This window comes from Apus apus, chromosome 18 (genome assembly GCF_020740795.1).
Source record: "Apus apus isolate bApuApu2 chromosome 18, bApuApu2.pri.cur, whole genome shotgun sequence".
Taxonomy (NCBI): domain Eukaryota; kingdom Metazoa; phylum Chordata; class Aves; order Apodiformes; family Apodidae; genus Apus; species Apus apus.
Window position 1 is genome coordinate 3851180 of NC_067299.1, and position 27901 is coordinate 3879080.

Genomic DNA, 27901 nt, shown 5'->3' on the forward strand with positions numbered 1-27901 from the left:
GACAGGACACCTGTCCTCACTCCCATCCCTCTGTCTTACCCTCCCTCTCCACTTCATCTCCACCATGCCAAACAGCTCGTGTGCTAGTGGCTCAGAAAGGAATTAGAATAGCTCAGTTTTAATTTAATTAATTTGCCTTTCATTCTCTAGAAAGCTGAAAAGCAGCATTAGATGGACCCCCTCTGATCCTCTCTGCTGTCTTTCACTGGTCTGGATTTAACTGTGCCTGTTAATTACAGTTTTTGTCTCCATGCCTGATGTTATTAGGATGATTTACATTCTTGCTAAACTTAAGTCTGGAAAAGTACAAGCAGCTGAAAACCCACAATCTCCCACTGCTGCATTCTGGCCTTGATAAGGGCAAACAGGCTGTGGGACCACTTGGAAGACTCTCTACCAACAGCAATAAAAATTCTCCACATTAAGATTTAAAAAAAGATAGGGAAATGGTTCACAGTCTGCTCACCATTTGGTCTGACAGATAAATAGAAAAAGAAAACCAAGAAGCTAAGGAGATGTCGCATGCTGCAGACCACAGTGATACATAATTATGTGCATGCAAAAGTGCACGTGTGCTTGCTCCACCCCTCCATCCTGCTGTAGCCAGAAATGTTCTAATTCCTTTTGAGTTAATTGAGCAATTCTATGAAATGTAACAAAACCTTGACCCAAGTGAGAGGGAACGACTCCCACCTGTTCATCAGTTCTGGCTCACAATGCACTAAGGACAGACTTGCCCTGCCAAGTTGTCATTTCTCTTTTCCCATTGCTGTGTCCATCAAAATCTTCGTCCAAAGCTCAAGTCTATATCCAGGGACTTTGCCAGGGATGAGGCACACCAAAACTGTAGTTTAATTAAACAACAGATATCTCTGTAATACAAACCAGATTTTCTCACATTCTTCTCTAATGCTGGCAGGGAATGTACTGCTGCACTTGCAATCTCTGGAGAACACTGCCTTATTCTCATTAGCTTTTTGCACAGCAATTAATCCCCTTAATCAGTCAAATCAGTTCAACACTAGATCACAAAAGCACTAAGAAGAGAGAAAACAAGAAATTACCTTGTTACATTTAATGAGCAAGGAAAAACATCCGCTCCATGGGCTGGAACTCTGCTCCACACTCCAGCATGGAAAAATTTAACAAGTGCCTGAGCAGTAACAGCAGTCCAGACAATTACAATAATTTTGTCTATAACACTGAAAACTGCACAATGCAACCGAGCAAGAAATTATTTTGCTGCAAGTGGGGGAAATCAAGAAAAGCCAAAACAAACGGCCTGTGAAAGCTCAACAGATTCAGGGCTAACAATGTAAGAGAAGTGGTAACGCCCAGCACAGCATTCAGAAGCTCTGCAGATGAAGAGGACCTTCTGAACTACCTGCACAGCTTCCTGGCACTCTGCCTCTGGCCTCAGCTCTGCCTTCCTCTACTCCCTTCTTCTTCCAGCATCTTCTGGATCTTGCAGACTTGTAGCCCTTGAATTAACAGAGCTTTGTGTAGCATTCCCAGTTTTTGTATTTTCTTTTAGACAGGATACACAGAGAGCACTAAAAAAAAAAAAAAGCCTCTGGAGATGCCTATTTGATTTTACCCTGACTTGTTTGAGGATCTGCCCCCTCCAGCCCCCCCAGCCTGCCCCTCCCCTCCAAGACTACAGATGCACAGACTCCAGTTATTCCTTCAGTAAAGTGAAGTAAATGGAGTCTGACTGCAAGTCTGAACAGGCTTGGGATCGAGCCATTTACCCACATGGCAGTACAGAGGCTGCAGGAACTGCTCTGTCCTGTCAGCAAGACCCTCCTGGTTATCAGGACATTTTCCTTCTGTGTTCAATTAAAAAAAAAAAAAAAAAAAAAAAATCAATCCTGATGCCAACCACAAGAATATCTTGTGTTTCTTAGTAAGATACATGATAGGAATGATTATGACTGCTCCACTGACTGTGGAGTTGTTCAGACAGTAGGCTCTGAACTTCAGTTCTAAGAGAAAAGAAGTTATTTGGGCTACGAGTCTTTTATCCTTATAGTGATGTACAGATGACTTCTGCCATTTTCTAAATTTCCTCCTATATTGCCACAACAGTATAACCACCCTTCCAAACTATCTCTTGAAGTCTTTTCTATAGTTTTCATTATTCTGTTCTCTTAACAGCCATTCTTCTCTATCTCAAAAAATCTCACCATTCTGTCAAAATTTTCTCTCATTTCTATGAAGACAATGCACTGCCTTCCAAGCCTACTAAAGTATTTTCTTTCCACCTATGTAAATTATATTAGAAAAACATTCTTCTTCCTCTCAGTTTAGCATGGAGAGTTCAGATGGATGTCTCCAGGCAAGTTCCCTGACACACTAAGAAGTAACAGCTCATTTTCTGAAAAGTCCTTCATAAATCTGTATAGAGAACATAAAATAAACAACGTACCAATGATCAGCTTACCCAAGAGCATGTCCCTGAGGTTGTTCTTGGATCTTCTCATCTCCAGGAATTGTACGGAGCATTCTTTCTAAACTAGCATCAAGAGTAGAGTGAGCCCTGTTGAATAACAGATTTTAAATGGATGCTGGCAAGTTTAATACCACATATTTTAAAAGAAATCAGCTGTAATTATCTGAGTTCTTAAAAAAGTTGGCTTACTATAAGCACTGATTCTTGTTAAAACTGTACTGGAACCATTATTCTGAACCTTTGGAACTCAGCCAAACATGCCTTATTGTCCTTTTTTTTCATACCTTTCAGTTACCTCTGCTAGAGTAAATGACTCATTAGTCCATAAACTACGATTTCTTGTCTCATTTCTCTCAGATTCTTGTTCTGACTCTCTGTCTTCCATCTTCATTTGATCAGGAACTAGTCACATAAACAGGAAGATTTTAATATCAAAGGTATGAAGGAAAAGAGTAAAGAAATTAGAATGAGCTTTTCTTTACTGCACTTTGGACACTTCCAGTTGTCCACTTCTCAACTACTCTTCCCTCAGTCATCTGATTTTCTACCAGTTAAGCAAATTCACATTATCTACAGCCAAAGGTGGCCAGTAGCAAGAAGTAGATAAGTATTTTACTCTTAACACATTTTTAGATTCATGGGACTGAACATTTGCTTCATTTGAAAAACGCACATGGAAGTTAATCTTTAATCTTTGCCCTTACAATCCTACACATGGGAGAAAAATCAAAAGAAAACCTGTGGATGTTAGCTTTGTCACCCTGCTTAGCAAAATCCAATGATATCCCTCCAAAGACATATCTCAGTAAGTTCTGTTCCCTGCAGCATGTGAATATATTCAGCCACCTTCTGCTAAGCTATGATAAGCAGGAAGCAGTAGGCTGTCACAAACATGGAGTCCGAAATAGCTCTACTTTATGCAAATACAACAAAACCACAGTGATTGAACAGCAAGCAACACAGGCTGCTGCATCCCTTACCACCTAAAACCAAGATACTCCTATTAATAAAGTCACAGTAGTTTCTACCCTTTGGGTAACAACTGCAAATGGGAAAAGATCTAACAAAACTGTAGGATAACACAAACAAGTGCCAGGATCGTTCTCAAGTGACTGTGTTATTTAGCTTTTTTACAGACTAACTCATGTCCTGTCTTTTTTATTTTTGTCTTTTTTTTTTTTAACTGCTCTTCACTTTCTGACTCATTGGAAACAAATACAGAGCCTGCAGAGATCTGGGGCTTCTGCTCCTCTGACATTATTTGCTGTACATGTAAAAAATTATTCCCACTTATTACTATTTGCAGTTTCAGAAGCATAAAGATTCACTGGTGCTATTTTTGGTACCTTTGTATCAGAACAGGAAATACATTATTGATTACCCCACTATTTTCTCACACCATGAGCTCAGAGGCATGATTACATTACAGTGAATAAAAACCACCAGCAGCTTGTGTGCACTGGCCACTTATTCAACATAGCCACCCTCCCACAATGGAAACTTCAGCTCTTTTTCCCTTCAGCTGCCCACCAGCCACACTTTTGTGGGTTTTCTCACTTGTGTTTGAGCACAGCAACATTAGAACAGTGTAAGAAAATGTAGAAAATTCATTATGACACTTCAGACCTGCAAGACTTCCACACCAGATCTCCACAAACTTTAGAGAAAAGGGAAGACACAGTCAGCAGGGGTGGTGGGAACACTGCAAACACACTGCACAGAACCCAGCCATGACAGGGGGAATCCCCTCCAATTTCTGCTGAACCACAAATACAAAAAAAAAAAAGAAGCTAAAAATCCAAGTTTATTGTACAGCTGAACACAGAGTGACGAATATTCAGAGTAATTCTGCAGCAATGCAAAAGGAATACTCTATTTGCAATCTCTATGTTAGGACCATTATTGACTAACCATTCATTTGCATTCCACAGTCGTGCAGTCCCTTCTCTTGAGCAAAAGAATCTTGCTGCTTTAAATATTCTGTAAAAACAGCAGATTTCCTTATTGATCTAGATACTCTTTCTAATCGACATCATAAAATCTAACGTACCATATTACTCTATCCATCCAAGCCTAGATTAAAACCTTTCATCATCTATTACCAGTTCATACATTAATTCTACAAATTGTCTCTGACCATTATTTATTTCCTTGATGTCAATCTCCACATGTCCTTGTCTTGATGAATGAGGAAATAGAAGATCAGAATATGTCTGGGTGTCTCATTTATAAAAAAAACATAGGACCTATATGCATTTAATCATCCCAATGTCTCATGTGAGCTGAGGAAGAGTTTACAGCTGAATAACCAAAGCTGTAACACACACCAGTAAAAAGAAGGCAGAGTTGTTACACTGTGCTGTCTGGAGATAGATGAGATTACAAAAAGAAATGTAAATCACTGAGACTAAACGCTGCAAAAATACCTGAGGAATGCATTTGTTTTAATGGAGAATATGCATTACTCCAGGAAAACAACGAAAAATTCAGAGTTCATCTCAGTGTTAAATTACACCTGCACTCTCTAAGCCAGCAGCTGCCAGCAGCAGCAACCAACCCTTCTGTGAAATGCAGAAAATTCAAGGACTAACTTAAATAACTGCCAGTTATTGAAGCTGTTGATGCCTGACTTCCTATTTGGCCTGACTGCAACTGATTTGGAAGCTCTTGTGTATTTTAGTAGCCAATGATCTGGGAGAAATCCTGATTGAAGACAGCTGCCAAGTCTCATACCATTTTGGGTGAAGTGCCTCTTACCAATTTCATCCAGCAACTCCTGGGCTGGTGGAGGCAGCTCCTCAATGAAGTGGTCAGATGCCTCTGAGAGTGCTGAGATGGGAAAAAGAGAGTCATCTAGTTAATTAGCAGTGATTAATCCTTAGTAACTGTGATATAGGCCTACATGATGACAGCATCTTGCTGACATATTTCATTTACAACCTGCATGAGCCTGGCCCATTCACATTTTGTCAATTATCCTTAAATAATTTCATAATGGAAAAATAATTTACAGCTAGACTTGCACATTCAGTTCTCAATCTTGTACTGCAAATTTTAGGCCAGTAATATTTACACTTAAAATGTAGGTTGATTAGAAGTCAGAGTTCTTAGTCTGCAGGTGCAAATAAAATCCATAACAATTACCACTAGCAATTTATCCCTATAAAAAGAGATGCCCAAGAAGAAGAAAAAAAAAAATTAAAAAAACAGAGAAGCATAAGTTCTTTCCAAATCTGTTTCTCCATTTATTGATCACTCTATTTGGGCTGGGTCAAGAGACTTACCAGCTGCCTTCTTGGTGCTTCTCAAGGATGAAGCCACTACTGGCAACCCATCCTGTGTAAGATGAAACAGAATGAAACACAAAGAGGTAAATAGAAGAACTGCTGGTCTTTGATCCTCCCCTTCAACTTACTAAATTCAAAATGAGGAAAAGCCTTAATTAAACCCTTTGCTGACCATTATGTTTTAAAATAAGCTTTGCAATTAGTTCAGAATATGAAAACAGATGGAGCATCGAGGTAAGCCAGATGTTAGGAAAAAAGTGCTCAGGCTGCTGTGCACTCATCTTTTAGCCAGCTGTAAGATACTGTCAGCTACATCATCTTCATCCATTTCAACACTCTGTATGGACAACTGGACAGGAATTCTCTGCAAGGACAGTTCCAACATCTCTTAAGTTCTCATTCTCTACTTTAAAGCTTTATTTATCAAAGCCAGGCACACCTATTCCCCAAAAGAGCCCCAAAAATGGAGAATCTGTAATCACAGGCAAGTCCTCACTGTCCTCAAAATACAAACAGGTGCTTCATGCACTTAATTGTAAAATAAGATTTATGCAAGAAAGTGACACAATCAAGTATCTCCACAGTCAGTCAAAGGAACACTGCCCTGTTAATGGGCTTAATGAATTCCAACTGTCTGCTGCACAAGCAGAAAGATACAGACCTAACCTGATGGCAATGAGTGCAGTCACTGCTGTTCTGGTTAACAAACTAATTTCTTCCATAAATGCCAATCCCATCAATTAGTAACAATAAGAAAGACATAAATGCAATTATTTTATAGATAGCTGTCTGAAAATAAACAATTAAAATAATGCTGTGGCTCCAGAACACCTTCAGTTCCAAAAAGATTACTGGAAATCACTACCTTGGAAATAGTCAACTCCAAAGAGAGAGGATTTTTTGACACAACACAGTTGGTAACATTATGTCCCACCAGTACATCCGAGGGACAACCTTAACCCCCTAACAACAGGGCAAGATTTCCAGATGCAGTGCTGGGAAATGGCAATTCTTTACAGCCAGGGAAGGGAGGGGGGACAGGCAAGGACACTTTGATGGTGGTCAACATTTGCATACCTTTGGTGCAAGAGGAAACCAACTCTTTGCCTCATCAGTGGCACACACTGACCTGACATCAACTGGAACTTTTCTCATTACTTCAACAGATCCCGGATTCCAAAACACAAAGCCCTAAAGTACTTCTGTGCTTCTAATACTACCTTTATTTGAAGGAAAAGCATTTTTAAAATATTTTAAAGAATGACTGGCATGAGGTACATTTTCTAGACTTACATGGTCATCCAATTCAGGTGAGCAAGTTCTTGAAGGAACCAAGGGAATTTCAGTCCTCCTTCCCTCCTCAGAGGCTGTAGTGAATGTACTGGACTCTGCAGAGGAGGTCTCTTGGGAACCATGAAAGGAAGAGTTTGAAGATACTTCATGAAAGTGTTTGTATTTCTCAAAGGTTGCTGGAATTTTTAATTCTAAAAATAAATTAAAAAATAGCAAGGGTGGAAGATTTTTTGTTAGGGTTTTTTGTTAGCGTTTTTTTGTATCTTGGTCACATTTGAACAGAAGCAGAAGAAAGCTGCACAGTAAAGTCCCAAGAAATTATTGTCTATAAATGATCTCTACACAAAAGTCCCAACTAATTACTCAGGAGTTGCACTGCAGACATTCTTTATATAAAACTCTGACAACTAAGACATTTTGACTACAGTAATACACCAAATTAATGGAAGCACAAAGCAAATCATAATTTTTTGCTCTCAAACAACAAATTCAGCAAACATGGAGATTACTTTATCAACATTCAAAACATACTGAGTGCTTCTTACATTGCCTGTCCTTAAAATGCTAAAATCTTCATGCACCACTCCAAATAAATTTTAAATGTATAAGCCATTTTCTGATTTATGAAGGCTACCATTAACTACTAAGGAATTATCTTTCAGAGAGTGTTTTTTTTGAGCTGTGTCCTTACAAACGGTCCCTCTCTCTCCTGCTGCAGTTACCTGAGCTGAGAGGAGTGCTGACACTGGCTGGTGCATGGCTCACCCTTGGAGTTCCACATCCCATAACCCTGTAGTAGTTCTCCTGCTCACAGGGGATACTTGACAAATCCTGAATATCTGTCACTGATCTGAAGTATTGAAAGATGTTCTGACAGTTAGAATAGCCACTTCTTACACCTGTGAATCACTAAACTTGGCTATTTTCAGGTTCTTAAAATTTTAATTTTATTCAATCTTATCTAGTTTTCCAGAAGGAGGATAGATACTCCCTTTTAAAACTTCCCACAGAATTCCTGGAAGGCTAAAGATCACCGTCTTCAATAATCTTGCAGAGACAGAAAAGGTTCATTATTTGCTTTCCCTTCCTTTACAGGTTTTCTTAATTTTAATAATTATTCTATAATTATTATCTTCAGATAGTTTTCTCTCTCTCAGCTTTGGTCCATCTCATCTTCCTGTTCTGCATCAACACAAAACTTATACAATTATACTGACCAACTTGCTGAAGATTTGATATAAGATGCTCTATGACTCTTACACATCATCTTCTTTGCTCTCCTCCTGTGGCTCCCACAGTATCACTTTTTGTGCCACTTGAACACTGCAAAGAGGGAAGAAAGGTTGTATTCATTGACCCTCTCAGAGAATTACAAAACTAAATTTATTTAGTTTCCTCTCTCTCAAAAAGTTTCAAGGACTACCTTCCCTCTGAGGTAGACTGCAGCTCGTAAAAACTTTTTGCTTAAAGCCTTAAAAGAGGTAAGAGTGGTAGAAGAAAAATGCCATTTTCAGCACATTGTGGATTTGTGTCTGGTAAAGATAAAACCTCTAACTGACAAATGCAGATTCAGAAGGAAGTTAAAAACTCATGAATACACACCACTAGATGGTTTTATCATCCTTTGATTGCTCTGCATTGTAAGCTGTTCTCTCAAACTGTAACAACCCCATTTCAAGGTCAAAGAGGATTAGACAGATGGTCAACAGTCCCCTCTGTCCTGCTGGCAAAAGACCAGTTGCCAAGTGAAGGGAGCAACTGAAACCATTACCTTTTTTTACCTCAAGGCCAAGTCTTTACACACTTGCTGTTGACTTCTGACACTGTTAACTCAGCTCCTCCAGTGGAGGGGAGAGAGTTCCATGCTGACAGACAGTAAAAGCAGCACTCACTCCCACACTCAGAGCAAGGGAGCAGCTGCTAACTCTGGAGGAACACAAGGAAAGCTGAGCTACAGAGAGGCCGGAGGCTTTGGAGAAGCCTGAAAGCCACCACTGGAAGACCTTCAAGGAGAGGACTACTCTTTAAGCTAAAGTACACCTTGCAGCATGAGGTGGTGATTCTGGCCAACATCTCTGCATACTAGTGGAATGCAAAATACACAAAAAAGACTGAATATAAACACCTCATGTTTGACAGATGAGACTGCAAGTCTCCAAGCATGGGCTAATGTTATCTGCAGGCAAGATCCAGTGAGCACACTTGCAGCAGAGTGTTCCCACAGGAGGAGAAAAGGCACGGTCTTCATGCCACTTGAGCTCCAAAACCAAAGCACAACAAAATTAAAACAGATGACTGAAGCCTTAATTTGAATTATCTTTGCTCTGTTTAAGACTGAAGTTTATCGGTGTAAAAAGAATTGCAATACACACATGACTTAGTTTTCCTATTTAAGCTCCCTCATTAAGCAAAAAAACCCAAAAACCACCTCAACAATCCCAGACTGAATGCTGTAAAATACAAAACCCCATGAGACTTGTGAAAACCCTGTCAGTATTTTCTTGGCAAGGAACCATGGTATGTAGATAACTCTTAAAAACCACCACTGGAATCTTATTTGAATGTTAGATATAGAGGCAGAATTAATGAAGAGAGCACACTTTATAACCCAATTTATGCTTGGCATAATGATGAAAATAAGTCTACCTACCTGGCTACAGGCACATGGCCAAGCTGATTCACTCCTTGCATGTTACTGCCAGAGTTCTGTACCACTGTACTGCAAAAGACTATTTTTCCTCCTGCATACAAATAACAAATGTTCCCTGTTATTGGGTTTTGCAGGTACAAAGGAAAGCGACACAACTCACTGAACAGGAAATGGCAACTTTATTAAATTTTTTGGTTCTTGTGACCTTTGTTGTTGTCAAGAGACAAATGTGGTTTAAAGGTGCATTTTCATAAACACACCACAGCTGCCAGTTAACCACTGAAGCACTGGGGAATATCACAACATTTACAAATTTGAGCTAAGAGAGGCAACAGACTAGAGAAATAACAATGATCCTGCCATTGTTCTGCACACACAGTGTCAGCTCTTACAGTTTTTAAGCTCAAGATCCTTCTAGCAGTAAGAATATTAACGTGCAAATGTAACTCTAATTCTGTTTCCAGCACCATATCAAGTTGCATAAAAAGATTAAACTTGGCCTTAGGTTAAGAAGAAAAAGGTTGCAAACAAGTTTTGGTTTGTTTTTTTTTAACTGAAACACAGCAAATACATGATCATTGCACTCAACAATTTTTCAGTGACTGCACTGCCCAAACCACAGCTTCCAAAATCCTGAGTATCCTGATCTCTCACTAAAATAATGAAAAATAAGAGACCGAGTGACCCTGAAGAATCAAGCTCTGACAGGAGTGCTGCTGACGAAAAGAGAAGTGCAACAAGACTCCATCTCTCTGGCTTCAAAGTACCTTCAAAAGAGAGAGAACTTTTACCTGAAGCCTGAATATCTGATCCTGCATCCTCAGGTTCCCATTTCTGTAAAAATCCTTCACAACCATCTTCTGATTTCCTCTCAGCAGCTGAGGTCTGAAAAGAGGGAAAAGAAGGGAGCAAATGCAATTTCTCACAGGCAAGCTGTGAAGGGCAGGGCAGCTCTCACAAGACCATGTTCACAGTGATCAGAATGGAAAGGCAAACTCTTCAAGAGCTTATCAGCAAACAACATGGATTGGATTTCATAGCCCATACAACAGTTTTGAATCTTCAAGAAATGAATGAAGATTGCTTTAAGATTAGTCAGTACTATAATTGATAAGAGCTGTGAAGGAAAGGTTTAGGTCATCAACTAGGACTTTTCTCAGCCACAGATTTTGTTATTTCCAAGTAAATAAATTAAGGAAACATGGTCCTGGTGTTTTGGGAGTCTGGGTGTTTGTGGGGTTTTAGTTGTTAAGGTTGTTGTTTTCTTTTATGAAGAAGGGCTGTGTGTTTGAAAGTTTCTTACTATTACATCTATCTTTACTTGTAGATATTACTTAAAAACAAAATGAGGATTGTCATTCTCTCATTTCCTACAGCTCATCTTCAAATCAAATGGGAGCATAATAAAACTAAATTATGTAACTTAGGTCCACAGTTCTGGACACAGACTTCATTCCTGTCTTTTCTCTTATTTTTACCTCTAGTTCCGAACGTCCCTGAGTAGTAGGAGGAAGGAAATAATCAGAAGTCAAGAATTCTTCAGACACACCAGGAGATGAATTAATGGAACTATGCAATTCCCTTGAATGCCCCTGTGAAAGACATCATCATCTGAGATACTTTCTCCACTCTCTGTTAAATAATATACATCTTAGTCAATAATGTTAAACAATTACTGCCTCAAATTGAAATTATATTTAATTGGATCACTCTGAGTTTCAACCCACCTCCTGCTCCTTACATTAGCTTGATGGTTTACAGAACCAAACAACAAAAAAAGGGAGGAGGAGCAGGGATCGTTAGTCAGATCACAGCTGAAAAGAACAGCTACCTTGGTAGTTCAGTGTGCAGCACAGAGAACCCTGGCTAAACTGTTTCCCAGAGAACTGCCTGCAACTAGATTTCCTAGATTACTACACATACTTGAGAGAGATTCTCAACTTGTTGAGGAAGGTCTGAATTCTTATAAATGGCTTTTCCAGACTCTGCTTGTTCATCTTGTGATGGTGACTGGCAACTTCTCCCTAGGATGTCGGAATGGAACAAAATTATTAGGCATAAAATGGCATGAAGTGAGTGATCTGAACTACTGATGGAATATCAATGAGAGCAGGACAGTAAAATTACACAGTCTGTCAGGAACACGGAAAAATAATGACATCTAATGCTTAAACTGCTCCTCTAGGGATGTGAAGCTTTCCTTTTTTCTTTATTCATGACTATTCACCAAAGCATTACCCACTATCCTGCTACAGAGAAAGCATTTTTCTAGTCCAGTTGAAAGAAACCAAGTGTGAAAGCATCTCCTGAAAGCTTTGGGTCTCCCATGCTGATACATGGTAATCAATGATGATGAAGGCTTTCCAAGCCAAATGGACATTACCTCCACCTATTAACGTGTCATACTCAGCCTATTAATTATGTTCAGCAATGAGTGATTGACCTGCTTTAGGGGCAAGACTCTCAAAGGTAAAATTGACAACTATTGTAACAAAACCAGAGAAGCTGCTGGGAGATGGAAAGAGACAAAAAGAGAAGGAATTATTTTTTTGTTTTTCAACCTTACCTCCAGAACTTCTGAACGTAGACTCCAGATCACTCTCCTCAGATTCACATCCATCCTCACTGCCCAGATCCCAAGGCACCATGTTATCACCTGTCTGCCACCTGTAACTTTGCTGGTCTTGACTTTTTGGGACTCTAAGAGTGACATGCTGAAAGGCTTCCTTTATACTCTCTGCTTCACTTTCAGATGTACATTCACTGGCTGGACATGGAGAGTCAAGTCCCAGTTGTCCTAGGGCCGCTCTTCTGGCCATTTGCTTTACTTCAGCTACACAAAGAGAACAAAATTACCAGCTCACACAACAGGATCTGCACCTTCAAAGTTTCTAGAATTTCCCGATTTGGAAATGCTAAAGCTACAGCCTGTAAACTACTCTGCCATTAAAAGAGCTAAACACCTCCTTCCAGTTTAAGGAAAGCTTAAAACCTACATACATTGACATAAACAAGTCTTCAACGTGAACAATTTCTGCTGGTTTGCATCTTCTCTTACTCGTGCCTGCACTGCCATCCAATGGTCACTGCTATACCACCCTTTCTTGCATCCTCCAAAACAGGGCTGGAAATTTCTTGAGCTTTATAATCAAACCATCTTAATGGTCATATGATTTTTTTCATGCCCCAAATGTGCAAGACACAGGATCCTACTCATTTCGTTTTCATCCAAGAACAGCCTACTTAGAGCTCCAGCAATTAAGGCACACAGACCTTTCTTAAGTAACAAAATATGTTCAGTTCTAATGCACTGCAGTAAGACTTGAGCATTTATGCAGAGTTAACACTGATTTACTTACTCCACCATTCTGGTTGCATCATCCTTCTCTCCTCACTTATTTTTCTACTGTAAATTTCAGGTCTTGGGTTTGGATAGCACCTATAATAAATCATTATGAAATACATCAGACTCAGTTAATGCACCAGTATATTGCGTTTAGCATTTCCCAGTCAGTAAAAGACTAGAAATTGTTCTAATGTTAATTAAAAAGGCTGAATGCACACATTCTAAGAAGCCAGCAGAATTACCAGATTGAGCTGTCAGGAGCTTAGAAAGCACAGTTATTTACATCCATTACAGATTAACCACACAAGCTGTATGTTAAAATCTAGATTTCAAAATCTGTCAGCTGCCTTCAGATGATGTATCTATATCAACACTGGCAGCCAATGAATGCTTGCAGGTATGTTTTGTTCAGGTCTGTCAGGTGATCAGTGGACAAGTGAACACATTCAGAACTTCAGACTTGGGTAACAACAATCCTACCACCAACCCAATTCCAATCTAGAGTTCATTCACTTGACCATCTAACCACATGTCAGCATCTGGTGTATTCATGTTCTAACCAAGTACGACCTCTACCAACGGGTCTTGCTGACCCGACTGGGTCATGAATCAACAACTGCAACAGTTTTCCTGACTGACTCGACCCAAACGTTGAAGGAGGAGCCTGTCCCCATTTTTCCAACTAATAAGAGACATTAATTTGCACACATTTTGACAGGTATTTTCCACTAGAAATACCAAGGGACAACATTAAAAAGCACAGCAAACATAACTAACGCATTGTTGGTACTGACTTGACCAAGCCTGCCCTGCTCCCACAGCCCCTCACACAGGCCTGAGTCCTACAGCTATAAAACCAAAGTATTTCTACAGAGAACTGAAGGTGGCTGTGCAGAGTGAAGCCAGCACCTTACCTCAGGGGTCTCCTTACACACTGTTACAGCTTGGGACCACTGACCTCCAGCAGAGAGGCACACGGAATCTGCCTGAACACCACCCTGTAAAAGCAACTGCCCTGTGACAGCAGTTACCCTGACAGCTCTGCAGCTGACAGTGCCACACAGAGGGGTCTTCACTGGCTTCTGGCTTACTGAAAACACATCCTTGATACTGGAAGTGTCTACTTTCCACAGTGGCTGTATCAAGATGAATCTGCTAGAATTAACTCTTCTATGAACTCAACGCAAACTCACCACCTCTCTTCTTCACTTCCACTTGTTGCAGAATGTGAATCACCTCCTCTCTGACACTGCAAGTTGATCTTTTTTTTGCATCTTACAGACACATGTGGAAGTAAATGCTGAAATGAGTCCAACAAGCCACGATTCAGCACATGTCAGGCATTCTGGTTATTACTTGTTGAATGGTCAAAGAGACCATGCAAAGTTCATCCCCTAGGTTGTATTTTAGTAGCACTGCTCTTCAGAAAGGATGACAACTCCAGACCTTAGCCTACTAAAAACTCTGCCCTGGATTTATAGCAGGTTTTACAAGTATGCAGATAGTAGGCAGACTATCATAACACACAGCTCCCAGGGGAATGACTGGACCTAAATGAATCAAGGTTATTCCTACAGTAGATACGTACATTATTTTGTCTCTTTCTCTTCAGGCTAAGCATGTCAATTACTTATATTTAATGATGAAACTATCTAGAAGCCCTAACTAATGACAGCTTAGAACTCCATAACTAAGCATACAAGCAAAAATCTTTCTCTGCTTGCCTTTTTCCCTGACAGTCCCAACTCCACTTTAGTCCTGAGCCACTGGACTAGCATTTGCTGAAGGAAATGAGGAGATAGAAGAAATATTACCATTGCACTGCTGAGCTCACTGTTTCCATTGCTATATATAATGCATATGGTATGCACATATTTTAAAAGATAGATTAATTGCTCCTCTTGGACACCATCCATAACCATGTCTCTTGACTTGCTAAGGAATACAGAAGTAATAAACACAGTCACCCTGCTCAACACTTTACCTCATGGTCTAGGCTCATTTTATCATCCACGCTTCTCATCACACCTAAGCTGAGATCATGACGTTTTTTTCCACTTTTAGTCTTGCTCATCTCAGGAATGCACTTCCACTTTTCAGTTTTAATGACCTCCATTTCTTTTGCGATCTCTGAAACAGCTTGGACACTGTCTCCACCCAAGGCTCCTTGTGCCTGACATCTTAACAGTGGCAGAATATAGTCACTTGATGGTGGACCTACAGCCTTCCAGAACAAAGTGTTAACTCCAGGAAAAGGGTTACTGGTGTTTTGGGAAGTATAATCAGTTCTGTATCTTTCTTTAAACATTTGCTCAGAAAGCAGATTCCTTCTGATTTCCTGGTGCAACGTTCTGTGCAGGGAATCTGCTGCCTGCTGCACCATGCTCTGCATGATCTTTAAATCCAGGACACATTTGCCAATGTACTGTTCACTTCGGGACACACCACTCAGCCTTCTTCCAGAACCAACTCTCCCCTGTGCCAGCATGCACAGGTCAGAGGCCTCGCTCGCGCTCTCCTGCTCTTCTGTAGTGTACTCTGTACTCCATTCTGAAAAGCCACCTTCCTCATCACCTGGCTTTTCCTCACAGTGCACTCCAGAAGATGGATACATCTCTCTCAGGGTGGCATTATCTTCCTCCTTTTGCTGCCTTTTATTTTCATCCTTTTGCGTTTGACCTAATCCAGCTGCTTCTTCCAGGAAGTCTTCAAGTTCTGGATAACTGGCAAAGATTTCGTTGACTTCAAAGCTACAGAGGCTGTCATCCACATCACTGAGGGTCATCTGGAGATCAGAAGCTACATCACCAGTTTTGTCCTGTGCAACTGGCTGTAGACTGGTTGATGCCTCTTGGTCCATAAAAGGACTCTTCTCCTGACACAAAGGAGAGTATCTTGGGCAAGAAGAGATGCCTGAAAAATGTGATTTTAAGTGTTAACCCATTTCTGCAGATGTCCATCAAACACACTGCTTTTGTGCGTGTGGGAGTTAATGTATTTTAGAGATTGGTAGCTAGAATCCAAAGCTAAATGTTTCCTAGTTTCAGACTATGTGATAAAATTTGTAAGTGCTCACATTTTAATTATTTATATTAGACCTTTACAGACTGAGGACACGCTAAGTGAAGGACCCATAACATCTTACTAGAAGAAACTCACCAGCGTCAGTTATCTCTTTTCCTTGGAATTCCTGTGTTCTCTTATTGTAGCGAAAAGCTGATGCCAAACAGCTGTTCACATCTGGAGAAACAGGGGCTCTTTCTGCTTTTGACACTTCATCAGCATGACCAGCTGGAGACTTAGCTAAATCCTGTAATACAAAATATGGAATAAAAGACAACTATATTTGACAGCTCAATATCTCTACCTTCTCTTTTAAGGTGGTTTGCCTCCATGATCAGAAAAGGATACTCTATGTTTGTGTGACTTCCCACCCAGATTTACACACAAGTTGAATTTCAATGGACACAAAACTCTGATGCTTTAAATACATGAAAGGCTACAACCCTGTAGACACCTTTAAGTCATTTTTCAGTATATACTGAATATCCTGAAGTTTCACAGAGCGGTTCCTCTGTTTAGGTTCTAGCCCTGACTTCACAGTGTCATAATAGGGCACAGGAAGTCCAATATCTGCTTCCAACTGTTGTCCTGAAATTATGAGCTCTTTAATAAGGGTGTCTTCAATATCTTTCCAGGGAGGGGTCTCTGCAAGACAAAAATATGGACTTTATGTCACAAGCTATATATCATTGTTAGTGAAAATAAAAAAGACTCAGAGATACTGCAGCACTATCGTCTGCACATTCCCTGATTTACAACCACTGTCACACATCCATCCAGTCTGACATCTCCTCTCTATCTCATTTCAACAGTGGAGGCTTCAAAGGGAGCTGACAGCAATCTCTAGAGGACAGTCACACTGTAAACCATGCTCTGCCTTCTTCATTACCAACTACCTACGAGAGGGTTTCATTACTAGGGTAATTGTTTATCCCATTTCACTGTCAAAACAAAGTCAATACCTAACATACATTACATTATCTGTAATAATACATCATCTCTAAGCTGTCTTAGTGATCAACAAGATGAAAGCTGCACAGGCTCATTCTCCACACTGCAAAGAGTTATCTGGATGTTTTGCTGCCCTTGTATGAAGAATAGAGGTAAGTAAACAGCAGAAAAACACCAGACACAAAATTGCATCTCTCTAATATCTCATCCCTCAGTTACACACTTTTAAGTTTTCTGATTACATTGGAGAAAAGTTTCCAGCAGTCTTTGCTATTGCTATTAGTATCTGGGTTTTTTTGCGTGGAGGGTTCCTTACCCAAGTTCACTGTGTAGGAGCCATCACAGCAAGGCTTTACCCAGTTACAGAAGGGAACTGCACACACATTAAGGGGCAGACACTGAAAACATTCAGTGCGTTACCCTAGTGAAAAAAGACCAAAACCCAGAGATGTACCTGTCAAGGCCTCCTGCACTATTGCACAGAAGCTGTAAATATCTGATTTGACAGTAACGACTCTCCCAAAGATTACTTCAGGAGAGCACCACTTATACAGCTGGACTGGGACAGGAATATGTGTCAGATCACTCTGTTCTCCACCATCTTTGCTGTAGGAAGGGAAAAAGGTTGTCAGTTGGGAAATACAGTACACTCAAGTACAATGTGTATCTTTTGGAATTAAACACTTGAGTTTGTTATATCTGCTTCTAGTTTAAATACCTAAAAGGTTCAGTCTGTGCCTGCAAATGAAAACATGTCATATTCTCACACCAATAAATGTACTTTGACACAGCAAAGACTTTTTGGCCTCTGACTTTTTGACTGTTCCATGAGGTGTGGAATCTTCCACTATTTTAGGTAAGCCTCCATGGGCACAAGTTCAGTATAACAAGAGGACACTTAAATTATTTCCCATCCAGCCGCAGAATTAGTGACTGTGAAAGGAATATAATCCCTTTCTTGTAACATTATGTTATTTCTATACTCCAGTAAACAGCTGCTTCTCTTACTGGTTTCTATTTTTTGATGCCTATAACACAGAAACTAAGTCCATCTGAAACCTGCTGTACTGTATGTGGCAAAGTTAATGTACCTGAACAGTAATAATTTGGAGTTTTTCACTCCTGTAACTGTTGCCTGCCTCAGAGGCAGGAGTCCCTCATCATCAAGAGGGGCATTTCAGCAGAACTTAGCACTAAATTTGACTGTATTTTGTCCCTTTCACAGAAACAGTGAGGAAGTTCTGTACCTCTCCACCATGTATTCCAAGTTGCACAGCTTTGCCACGCCAGAAGAAACTAGCTGGATGGCATAGGAAGTGAGTGAACGGTGGATAAATCCACGGGAGTGCAGAAAATGCAAAGCCTCTGAAATTTGGAGCAGCACGTGCAAAATTGTCTCTATGTGCAGGAGTGAGAATTCTGTACGCTGAAAGAAACAGAAGCACCAGATCTGCATGTCAGGTCTTTAAAGTTTGATGTAGAGGAAAACTATTATTGCACAGAAGGAAGCAAAGAATGCAAAGATGAAACTGTAGTAAAAGGGAGAAGAATTGCACTTGCTAGATACTGTCTGCATTCAAACAGCAAAAGATAGAACAACTGAATTAACTGCAAAAAAGAACTGAAAAGTAGTGAATGACAAAAATAACACACATATCAGTTGACTAAAAAAAACCCAACACACCACTGAACCAGAATTGAGTTCACTTTATAAACAGGCAGTTTGCAATGTACTACATTCTACATACATACTACATTCAAGAGCAAAAGCTGGTCTCACCACATTTGCAGTTTACAATCACATGCAGAAGATTAAGAGTTTAACTGAATTTAACAGCAGCCATTTTAAGATTGACACCAAACAAGAAAACCAGTACAGCTGCACTTAAGCAAGTATTTGCTTAAGTGACGTACTTGCCAATTACAAACCTTACACAGAGTATCTGATATTGTGCAATGAAACAGAAACCCAAATACAAAGACTGATCATTTTGTCTTCCTGTTCTTTGAGTAAAGATGGTAGATGTAGCTACTCTTCCTCTCAACTACTATTTCAAAAACAAGTATTCCACTTACCCTCTCATGAAGGATGCTGTACAGAGAACCAAAGTTAACCCTTTCATATACTAAGCGTGTTTTCTTCAAGTCACTGGACAGACAAACAGACATTAACAGCAGCAAATGAGGATGATGGAGTTTGCTGCAAAGAGAGAGGAAAAAAAGTTATAAGGCAAATCTGAAATTAAAAGAGTCCTGGCCCTCTAGGTATTTTTATCAATACAACATGAATGCCTCTAATGTTTCATTAAAATATCCAAAATGTTGAAAGGAACGTAGATTAGGAGGCATGTGGGATATAGTGCTCACTGTCACAATAAGCAGAATCTATACCTAAGCCATCCATGCAATGTGCAGTGAAGCATTCACCCATGCATACTAGAGAGTATCATCTCCTGTATTATTCACTGGGGAATAAATGGAATGGGAAGTGACAGGAGAATAGAGATCTGTACTTCTCATTCAGAGAGAAGGTACAACCACAGCCTGACAACCCTCCCAGCCTTAATCACATTTCCTCACACTGCTGCACACACCCAAACCCCAGGAGCACCCGTGGCTACTGCACATTTGTTCTTACCTACTGTGCTCCTGCTCTGCAATGAGAAGATCAGCCAAGCGTTGTTTTCTGCACTTCTGATGGGGCTCAAAGCTGAGTTCCTTCACTGTGACTCTGCCACCTCCCCACATTAAGCTACAAGGAGAAGAGGAATTTCTACAGGATGTTTTCTGCTGTATTTTCTTCCCAGTTACTGGATTAGTTACAGACGATTTCAGTATTCAGAATTGCTCCGGTGCTGTCTCCTACTGCTAGCAACGTGACTTTGATGACCCTGGCCACAGCAAATACTCTTTCAAATTTATAATAAATTATCACCCTGTTGAAGACTGGGTGTATCAGGACAGGTTTGCTGTCCAAAGATGCTACCCTTCCATTACTCAAGGTAAAGATTCACCAATCTGTCACTTCTCTGGCTGCTTCTGAGGCACAACTACTTGCTACACAGTACAAAAGATTAAAAACAGGCTCAGTCTGCACTTGAAACTCTCATTTCAGTGTAGGTTTGAGCAAATGCTCTGCAGACATGGACATCCAGAGGCCTGAGGTCTGACCCAACAGTTACAAGGACTAAACACTCAGCAACCCCAGCAACATATTTCCCATCACAAAAGGAATCAGTACGGAAACATTGCTATCAATGAATAACCAAAACTGGGTTAATATTGTTGGAAAGGACAAGGGTATCAGGGATTATCATAGAGTCTAAAAAAATCAATGGACTGCAAGCAGAAATCAGTGCATTAACACAGAACAGACAACAAAATACCACCCAAACAATGCAGCTGGTGCAACAACTTGCTGTTTGATAGTAACAGATACGCAACAAGAGGGGCTAAAATCCCTCTGATTCCACTTACTTTGTCATCATCATGTAGGGTCCAACACAGTAGGAAAACGCTGGCTCATCATATGCCTGAACTACGTCTTTTTCCCCAATAACAGGGAGGGAAGCCAAGTACCCAAGATGCCCACAGCCTGCAAGATACAACTGAAACATGGCCTGGGCATAACCAAAGGGAAGAGGCAACAGTTCCCAAGATTCCTCACATCTGGCACAAGCTCACTAAAAACTTAGCTCACTAAAAATTCACACTCTCCAGAGTTTGTTTTTTTCCCACCAACCCAGCAGAAGTAAGTAAGCACTAAATATTAACAATAAGACAGGTGGGGTAATTGCTGTGACTCTCAAAAACTGTACTAGTATCATTACAAAACCATTAACCAGCACATCTTACCTTCCCAAAACCAAAGTTGTAAATGTTTTTGGCTGCATTAGCTCCACCTTTCAGAAATCTACCCAGAGGGCTGTCAGCATTCCTAGGTACCAAAAAACACAAGCAGTTAAGAGTAACTAATATGCCAGGGCTTTGAGTATAACACAAAAAAAGAGAGAAAAATGCAGAAATTCTGCAACAGAATGTATTTAAAATGCTGTATTCCATGAGGCCCCACACAAAAAGTTTTAAGGCAGATGCTGAAATTCCCGATTATTGTGCAACTCATCAGAATTTGGTAGATACACTGTTGTACATATTTTTTTAAAGCAAGACAGGCAATAAAAATAAAAAATACAGTAATCCTGCATTGCTTTTTGTTCACAAATAGGTATTTTTCCTAACGCACACCTGACATTAAAGCTCTTCAAAGAAAAGCTGGAAATATCCCCAAGAGCTTTGCATCGACCTAGAAAGGTCAAGAAACAAACTGCTTAATATTATTGCCATTTTAATACTACTAAATTCCAGTATTTCATATCACTGATTTCAAGGCTATCTCCTTAATATACAGATATTTACAACTATCAAGTTCCTATTTGGAATTCTCACAACAGAAATAAAAAGTACCATCATTCCCAACACACAAAGGTTTTAAGTCTGATATTGTCAAAAAAAATCAAGGACATGGAAGTTAAAGTCCTTGTAGCTCAACCCCCCAGAACTTGAGAATATATTCTTACACTTGAACAAGGCCACCAAACCTGGACTGACTGCACACCAGGGCTTTTGATGAGCCAACCCTCCTGAGTAGTTCAGAGGGGCAATTTTGAATGGCAGCCTGCATGTGGGATGTACAACACTGTAGAAATTCCAGCATCTAGAGAGGAGGGGGAGGGAAAAAAAAACAACAAAAAAATGTCTTCAGAACTACAAGGTAAACCATTTTAAATTACTAGATCATGACTACTGAAGAAATAACTAGTTAAGAAATGGATATACAGAAAAACTTGAAGAAAATCAATTACATGAAAATGTAAGAGAACAGTTACTTTAAACAGTAGGTGACGGATTTTCAAGACATTTAACCAGTGAAAATTGTATTATCAGTGCCTTTTTAACAGGAGCATTGTAATAACAGGAAAGACCACTGAAATATAAGCCTGTCATTTTCCTCACTGCACAATTACATATAAAGGTCCTAACAAGTTACAGAGAGATCAAAACCTTAGTTAAATATTCAGAATCATGAGGACTTCAAAATACCTTTATGATACTGAAAAATAATGTTAAAGAATTCTTCTAGCATCTAAAAGCCGAGGATTTTTCCTTAGACTGTTGCAGTTTCTTCACTTTAAGATGAAGATGTGAGCACATACCTAGCCCATATTCAACACAGATTACACACATACCTGAGCACTGCTTGCTTTTCCAGCTGACATGGCCCAGTCCTCAGGACTTCTTCCATCTTTATCATGTACTCTCAGATCACCTCCTTCATCCAGTAACTTGCTAAGAATCCACTTATTTCCTGAGAAAGCAGCTGCATGGACTGGGGTGCTTCCATCATGACAGCGACTGAGGAACATTAAAGCAGAAATGTTTCATCCTTCCCCTACACTTCACCAGCTCTGCTTCTGGGGAAAAAAGCAGCACACTTGGAACCTTTACATACTCCCAAAAAACAAGACACGATGAAATATGGAAAATTAGGCACCTATTCACCTCTAGGGATCTTTGGCTAAAAGAACAGCATCCATCTTAAGTAATCCTGCTTTATATACAATGAATACTGCCTATTAGATTGACTAAAACCACTGAAAGATTAAACATTAATGTCATTTAAGAAAAAGAAAATTATACTTAACTGATTAGCTTCTGAGCCATACTGCAACAGCACATCCACTATTTTAGCAAGACCCAGCAGGGCAGCAGTGAAGAGGCAAGTCTGGCCCATGGAATTGACAGCATCGACAAAAACACCTCCAAGAAAAAACAGATGGTGAGGAAAGTGTTTATTCCTCCCCATCTCCAATAAAGGGCAACGGTTTGTTAACACTGAAACTGTGATATTCTTTCTGAGATGAACTATAGTATTTAGAAAAATTGAAAAAAAGTGCAAATGACATCCCTGCAACTTTCTATACATACCATGCACTGCTTGTCCACAATGTTTTCAAACAAAGGATGTATAAGTATCAGAGGCAAAGTATTAAGCTGGATGAGCACAGTAACACCAGAGCACTGCATTAATAAATAACTACATTACTCAGAAATAGCAGTTAGGAACTAGAGCAGTATTTTGTTAATTTATGTTTTCAAGAAATGATATAAGGTTTTTGATAATAAGAAAATTAATGAGAGTATAAGATTATGGCCAGACTTACACTGAGCACTGATATTAGTCCAGGTAAGGGATTTACTCTTTTTTTAACCACCTTAGAAAAAAAGATGGGCCACAAACCACTCAGCTCGTGTTCTCTCCCTCCCAGCCCCACAAAGGGGCGGGAACGGTCATCAATGGCGAGCGGCCCCTGCCCAGGCAGCACCGCACGCCCGCTTCGCGCTCAGGAGAGAACACCTCGCTCCTCCTCGTGGCTTGTGACGCCGATCAGGTAAGATCACTCCCCTCTAGTCACCAACTACAGAAATGATCCCTGAAAGTATAGTCTTAACTCCACCGCCGCCCCGCGCGCAGCCCCACCGCCGCGCGCCGCCCTCCAACACACGGACACACAAGCACCCGCAACAACAGCCCCACCCACACATCCCCCCCCCGCGCCTCCGCGCCCCGAAACCGCCGCCCGCACCCCCCGGCCCCGCTGCGCGACCCCCGGCCCCGCCGCGCGCGGTGCGGGGCGGGACACGCCCCCTCGTTTGCATCTTCTGCACCGAACCACCAATCACACGCCGCGCTCCGCCAGGCCCGGCTGCTCCCGCCGCTCCCCCCTCTTCCCGCCGCCGCCCACGCACGACCGGGGCCGCAGGGAAAAACGCCCCGCACCGCGGCTGCACCCACCGGGCCTCGGGTGTTGCAGGTTTCATGACAAAAGCCGAGGGGGGCGATCGCCTCGGTGCTCCCTCCACCCCGCGCCCGAGGCGGGGAGGCCCAGGCACCATGGCCAGGCAGCAGCTTCACCATTCCTGCCCGGGGCTCGGAGGGGGATGCCTTGGCTTCCCGGGGCCACCCTGACCCAACGCGTTCAGGCACATCCTCACGTACCAACTACAACCCCACAGAAGCACCACCGTGATTAACATATCACCTACACCTCTGAATCCAGCCTGAGCACCACGGACTTCCATACCATCCTTAGAACAGAACACTGACCAGTTCTCTCCCTGTCCCGGGCCCCAGCAGATACCCTGTGGCCGCAGGACCCAACCTGATGTGTCCCATGCTCCACAGCCTTGCCTGGCATGAAGCAGTTTCTTCCTGAGCCCAGTCAAGACTCTGATCAAAGCATTACCACGCTCCATATCCCGCCTGAGTAACACAGACCTTGATATGTTACCAAAGGTGAATCCTGTGCAGTTTGTCCCCAGCCCCTCGTCACTCTGATGAACGCTGCTCACCAAGAACAACTCCACCCCACCCACCCTGCACCACACAAAAGCTGGCTCGAGGATACCATGGCCCAGCTTGCACATCTGGGTTCCAAGAGACATCCAAGGAAGTTCTCTTCACTGGAAACCAACTCCAACCCACTGGACGTTAAAATCTAAACCTACTTGTCTACCCACTGTCACTGCTACCAAAAACCAACTTGATGGGCTTGTGGGAAATCAAGTACTGCCCATTCTGGGATGCAAGACACAGCCAGGACTCTTCTGGAGCACTAAGGCAGGTTTTGGGAAGTCTGTGTTCTGCTGGTGTGATACCCGCACAAGGCAGGTGTGATACCTGCTGGGAGGGGGAAATATCTGTCATCTGGTTACTCCGTGGACCACGTGCAGTCTGCCTTCCATGGAAATGAAATTATTTCCCACTTTATCTACTGGATATATCCTGTTGTGAAGTTTTTTTAGTGTGTTTTATCTCCTGTAGTCCATCTTTGTTTTGGAGCCACTCAGTGGAACATCCAAGGCTCGGTTTTCCCACCCACTGACTGGGGGAAGTATGCAGCTGGCTCAGCCTAGGATAGGGCTGCTTGAACCTCCCCATCAAAGCAAGTGCCCACTTTATTTCAACAGGGCTGAGAGATCTTTAGACATTAGGGAGAAATTTTTTCCTGTGAGGGTGGCAAGACACCGGGCCAGGTTGCCCAGGGAAGCTGTGGATGCACAGTCCCTGGAATTGTTCAAGGCCAGGTTGGATGGGGCATGGAGCAACCGGGTCTGGTGGGAGGTATCCCTGGAAAAGGCAGGGGGCTTGGATCTATATCTTTAAGGTCCCTTTCTTCTCGAGCCATTTCTGTGATGTCCACCAGAACATTTAATGATATGAAGCTGTCCCCTGCAGGGATACATTCATTTTCATTATTAAATCTGCTTTTATTAGTACCTATTTAAAAAAAAAGATGGGCCACAAACCACTCAGCTCGTGTTCTCTCCCTCCCAGCCCCACAAAGGGGCGGGAACGGTCATCAATGGCGAGCGGCCCCTGCCCAGGCAGCACCGCACGCCCGCTTCGCGCTCAGGAGAGAACACCTCGCTCCTCCTCGTGGCTTGTGACGCCGATCAGGTAAGATCACTCCCTTCTAGTCACCAACTACAGAAATGATCCCTGAAAGTATAGTCTTAACTCCACCGCCGCCCCGCGCGCAGCCCCACCGCCGCGCGCCGCTCTCCAACACACGGACACACAAGCACCCGCAACAACAGCCCCACCCGCACATCCCCCCCCGCGCCTCCGCGCCCCGAAACCACCGCCTGCGGCCCCCGGCCCCGCTGCGCGGCCCCCGGCCCCGCTGCGAGCGGTGCGGGGCGGGACACGCCCCCTCGTTTGCATCTTCTGCACCGAACCGCCAATCACACGCCGCGCTCCGCCAGGCCCGGCTGCTCCCGCCGCTCCCCCCTCTTCCCGCCGCCCCACGCACGACCGGGGCCGCAGGGAAAGGCAAAGCCTGCGCAGTTTGTCCCCAGCCCCTCGTCACTCTGATGAACGCTGCTCACCAAGAACAACTCCACCCCATCCATCCTGCACCACACAAAAGCTGGCTTGAGGATACCGTGGCCCAGCTTGCACACCCAGGTACCAAGACACGTCCAAGGCAGTTCTTTTCACTGTGGATATTGACAGGATGAGTGAGCTGGGGCTGTTCAGCCTGGGAGGGAGAAGGCTCTGGGAAGACCTTCGAGCGCCTTCCAGTACCTGAAGGGGCTGGGGAAGCTGGGGAGGGGCTGTTGACATGGATGGGGAGGACAGGACAAGGGACAATGGACTTAAACTAGAGCAGGGTTGATTTAAATTGGATATCGATAAGAAGTTCTTTACTTTGGGGGTGGTGAAGCATTGGAACAAATTACCCAGAGAGCTGGTGGAGGCCCCATCCCTGCAGATACTTAAGGTCAGGCTTGATGGGGCTCTAAGCAACCTGATCTAGCTAAAACGGTCCCTGTGCACTGCAGGGGGGCTGGACTAGATAACCTTTAAAGGTCCCTTCCACCCCCCCACATTTTATGATTCTATGACATTAAAACCTAAACCTGCCTGGCTACCTCTACTGTCACTGCTAACGAAAATCCACCGAGGGGCTTATGAGTAATCACGAACTGCACGTTCTGACAGACATGACGCAGACCAGACAGCAAGTGCTGCACAGGATCACACTTCCGGGTATGAACCTGCCCTCTCCAGAGACGCGCTCCACCCCCGCGAAATCTGCTTTTAGAACACCGGTTAAAAAAAGACGGGCCACAAACCACTCAGCTCGTGTTCTCTCCCTCCCAGCCCCACAAAAGGGGCGGGAACGGTCATCAATGGCGAGCGGCCCCTGCCCAGGCAGCACCGCACGCCCGCTTCGCGCTCAGGAGAGAACACCTCGCTCCTCCTCGTGGCTTGTGACGCCAATCAGGTAAGATCACTCCCCTCTAGTCACCAACTACAGAAATGATCCCTGAAAGTATAGTCTTAACTCCACCGCCCCGCCGCGCGCAGCCCCACCGCCGCGCGCCGCCCTCCAACACACGGACACACAAGCACCCGCAACAACAGCCCCACCCGCACATCCCCCCCCGCGCCTCCGCGCCCCGAAACCGCCGCCCGCGCCCCCCGGCCCCGCTGCGCGACCCCCGGCCCCGCCGCGCGCGGTGCGGGGCGGGACACGCCCCCTCGTTTGCATCTTCTGCACCGAACCGCCAATCACGGCCCCGAGCGGACACAGGGAACACAGCTGCGAGCGGTTCCCTCTGCAAATGTCCCTGCTCCCGTCTGGCTCAACACACAGGTGTCAGAAACACCAGAATCTTAACCCCCCCCCCTAAGCACTTTGCAGCCAGAATTAAAGCTAACGCGCCATTTAAGCAGTGTATTCCTAGAGTGTGGTAACTTCAGTTTTACCACACCTCAATTGTTTCCTTACGAGCACCTTACAACTTAAAAAGTTTAAGTCTTCCTTTCAATTTGCTCTTTTTCATACAAACAGGTTTGATTCAACCCTGAGCACCCCTTACCAAAGGGGCTGACCAGAATGAATCTCCTCACCACACGTCACTCACACAACTGAGCTCTACAGGCAGCAATGCTGACGGTTTTTTACCACAGGTACGAGCACACAGGAAAAAAGCCCCTGTCTAAACTTTTACCTTTCTTCAGAAGCTTCTTCACTTTCACGTAGCTCCCCTGCCTGACGTATTCATGCAGCTCAGCTTCCAGGGAATCCCCTTTCACACTTCCAAGCTGGACTGGGCAGGGCAGTGGAGGAGGGAGGGCATGAGCCATGTTCTTCCCTGGAGAGAGAGCCAGGAAAAGGTATGAACAGTCACGAAGCTGCAAAACGCCACAGTTCTTTTTATCTTCAAAACCTTCAGTACCTGACACAATCAGTTATGGCTGTTTCTTCCAGGCTAATCCCAAAATGGAA

The 27901-nt window shown here is 42.8% G+C and overlaps 1 protein-coding gene and 3 non-coding genes across 4 annotated transcripts; all 4 read right to left on the minus strand.

The window, feature by feature from the left end:
* TEX14 (testis expressed 14, intercellular bridge forming factor) lies at positions 1-27778 on the minus strand. Its single transcript, XM_051635608.1, is given in 30 exon segments — positions 1-1447; positions 1450-1481; positions 2444-2539; positions 2737-2854; positions 4364-4432; positions 5210-5281; positions 5737-5788; positions 7033-7223; positions 7755-7882; positions 8293-8355; positions 9683-9773; positions 10474-10567; positions 11161-11274; positions 11606-11706; positions 12249-12515; positions 13042-13121; positions 14225-14328; positions 15013-15941; positions 16188-16338; positions 16546-16736; positions 17497-17648; positions 18290-18468; positions 19119-19242; positions 19681-19794; positions 20520-20650; positions 20898-20979; positions 21620-21756; positions 22289-22454; positions 22745-22859; positions 27624-27778. Coding segments are annotated over 30 exon segments (4380 nt in total). The 5' UTR covers positions 27760-27778; the 3' UTR covers positions 1-1346.
* Positions 23339-23549, minus strand: LOC127392382 (small nucleolar RNA U3). The gene has a single exon (XR_007891248.1). It is a non-coding gene; the product is annotated as a small nucleolar RNA U3 (small nucleolar RNA).
* On the minus strand, positions 25408-25618 carry LOC127392392 (small nucleolar RNA U3). The gene has a single exon (XR_007891257.1). It is a non-coding gene; the product is annotated as a small nucleolar RNA U3 (small nucleolar RNA).
* LOC127392393 (small nucleolar RNA U3) lies at positions 26740-26951 on the minus strand. Its single transcript, XR_007891258.1, has one exon. It is a non-coding gene; the product is annotated as a small nucleolar RNA U3 (small nucleolar RNA).
* Positions 27779-27901: the final 123 nt, after the last annotated feature.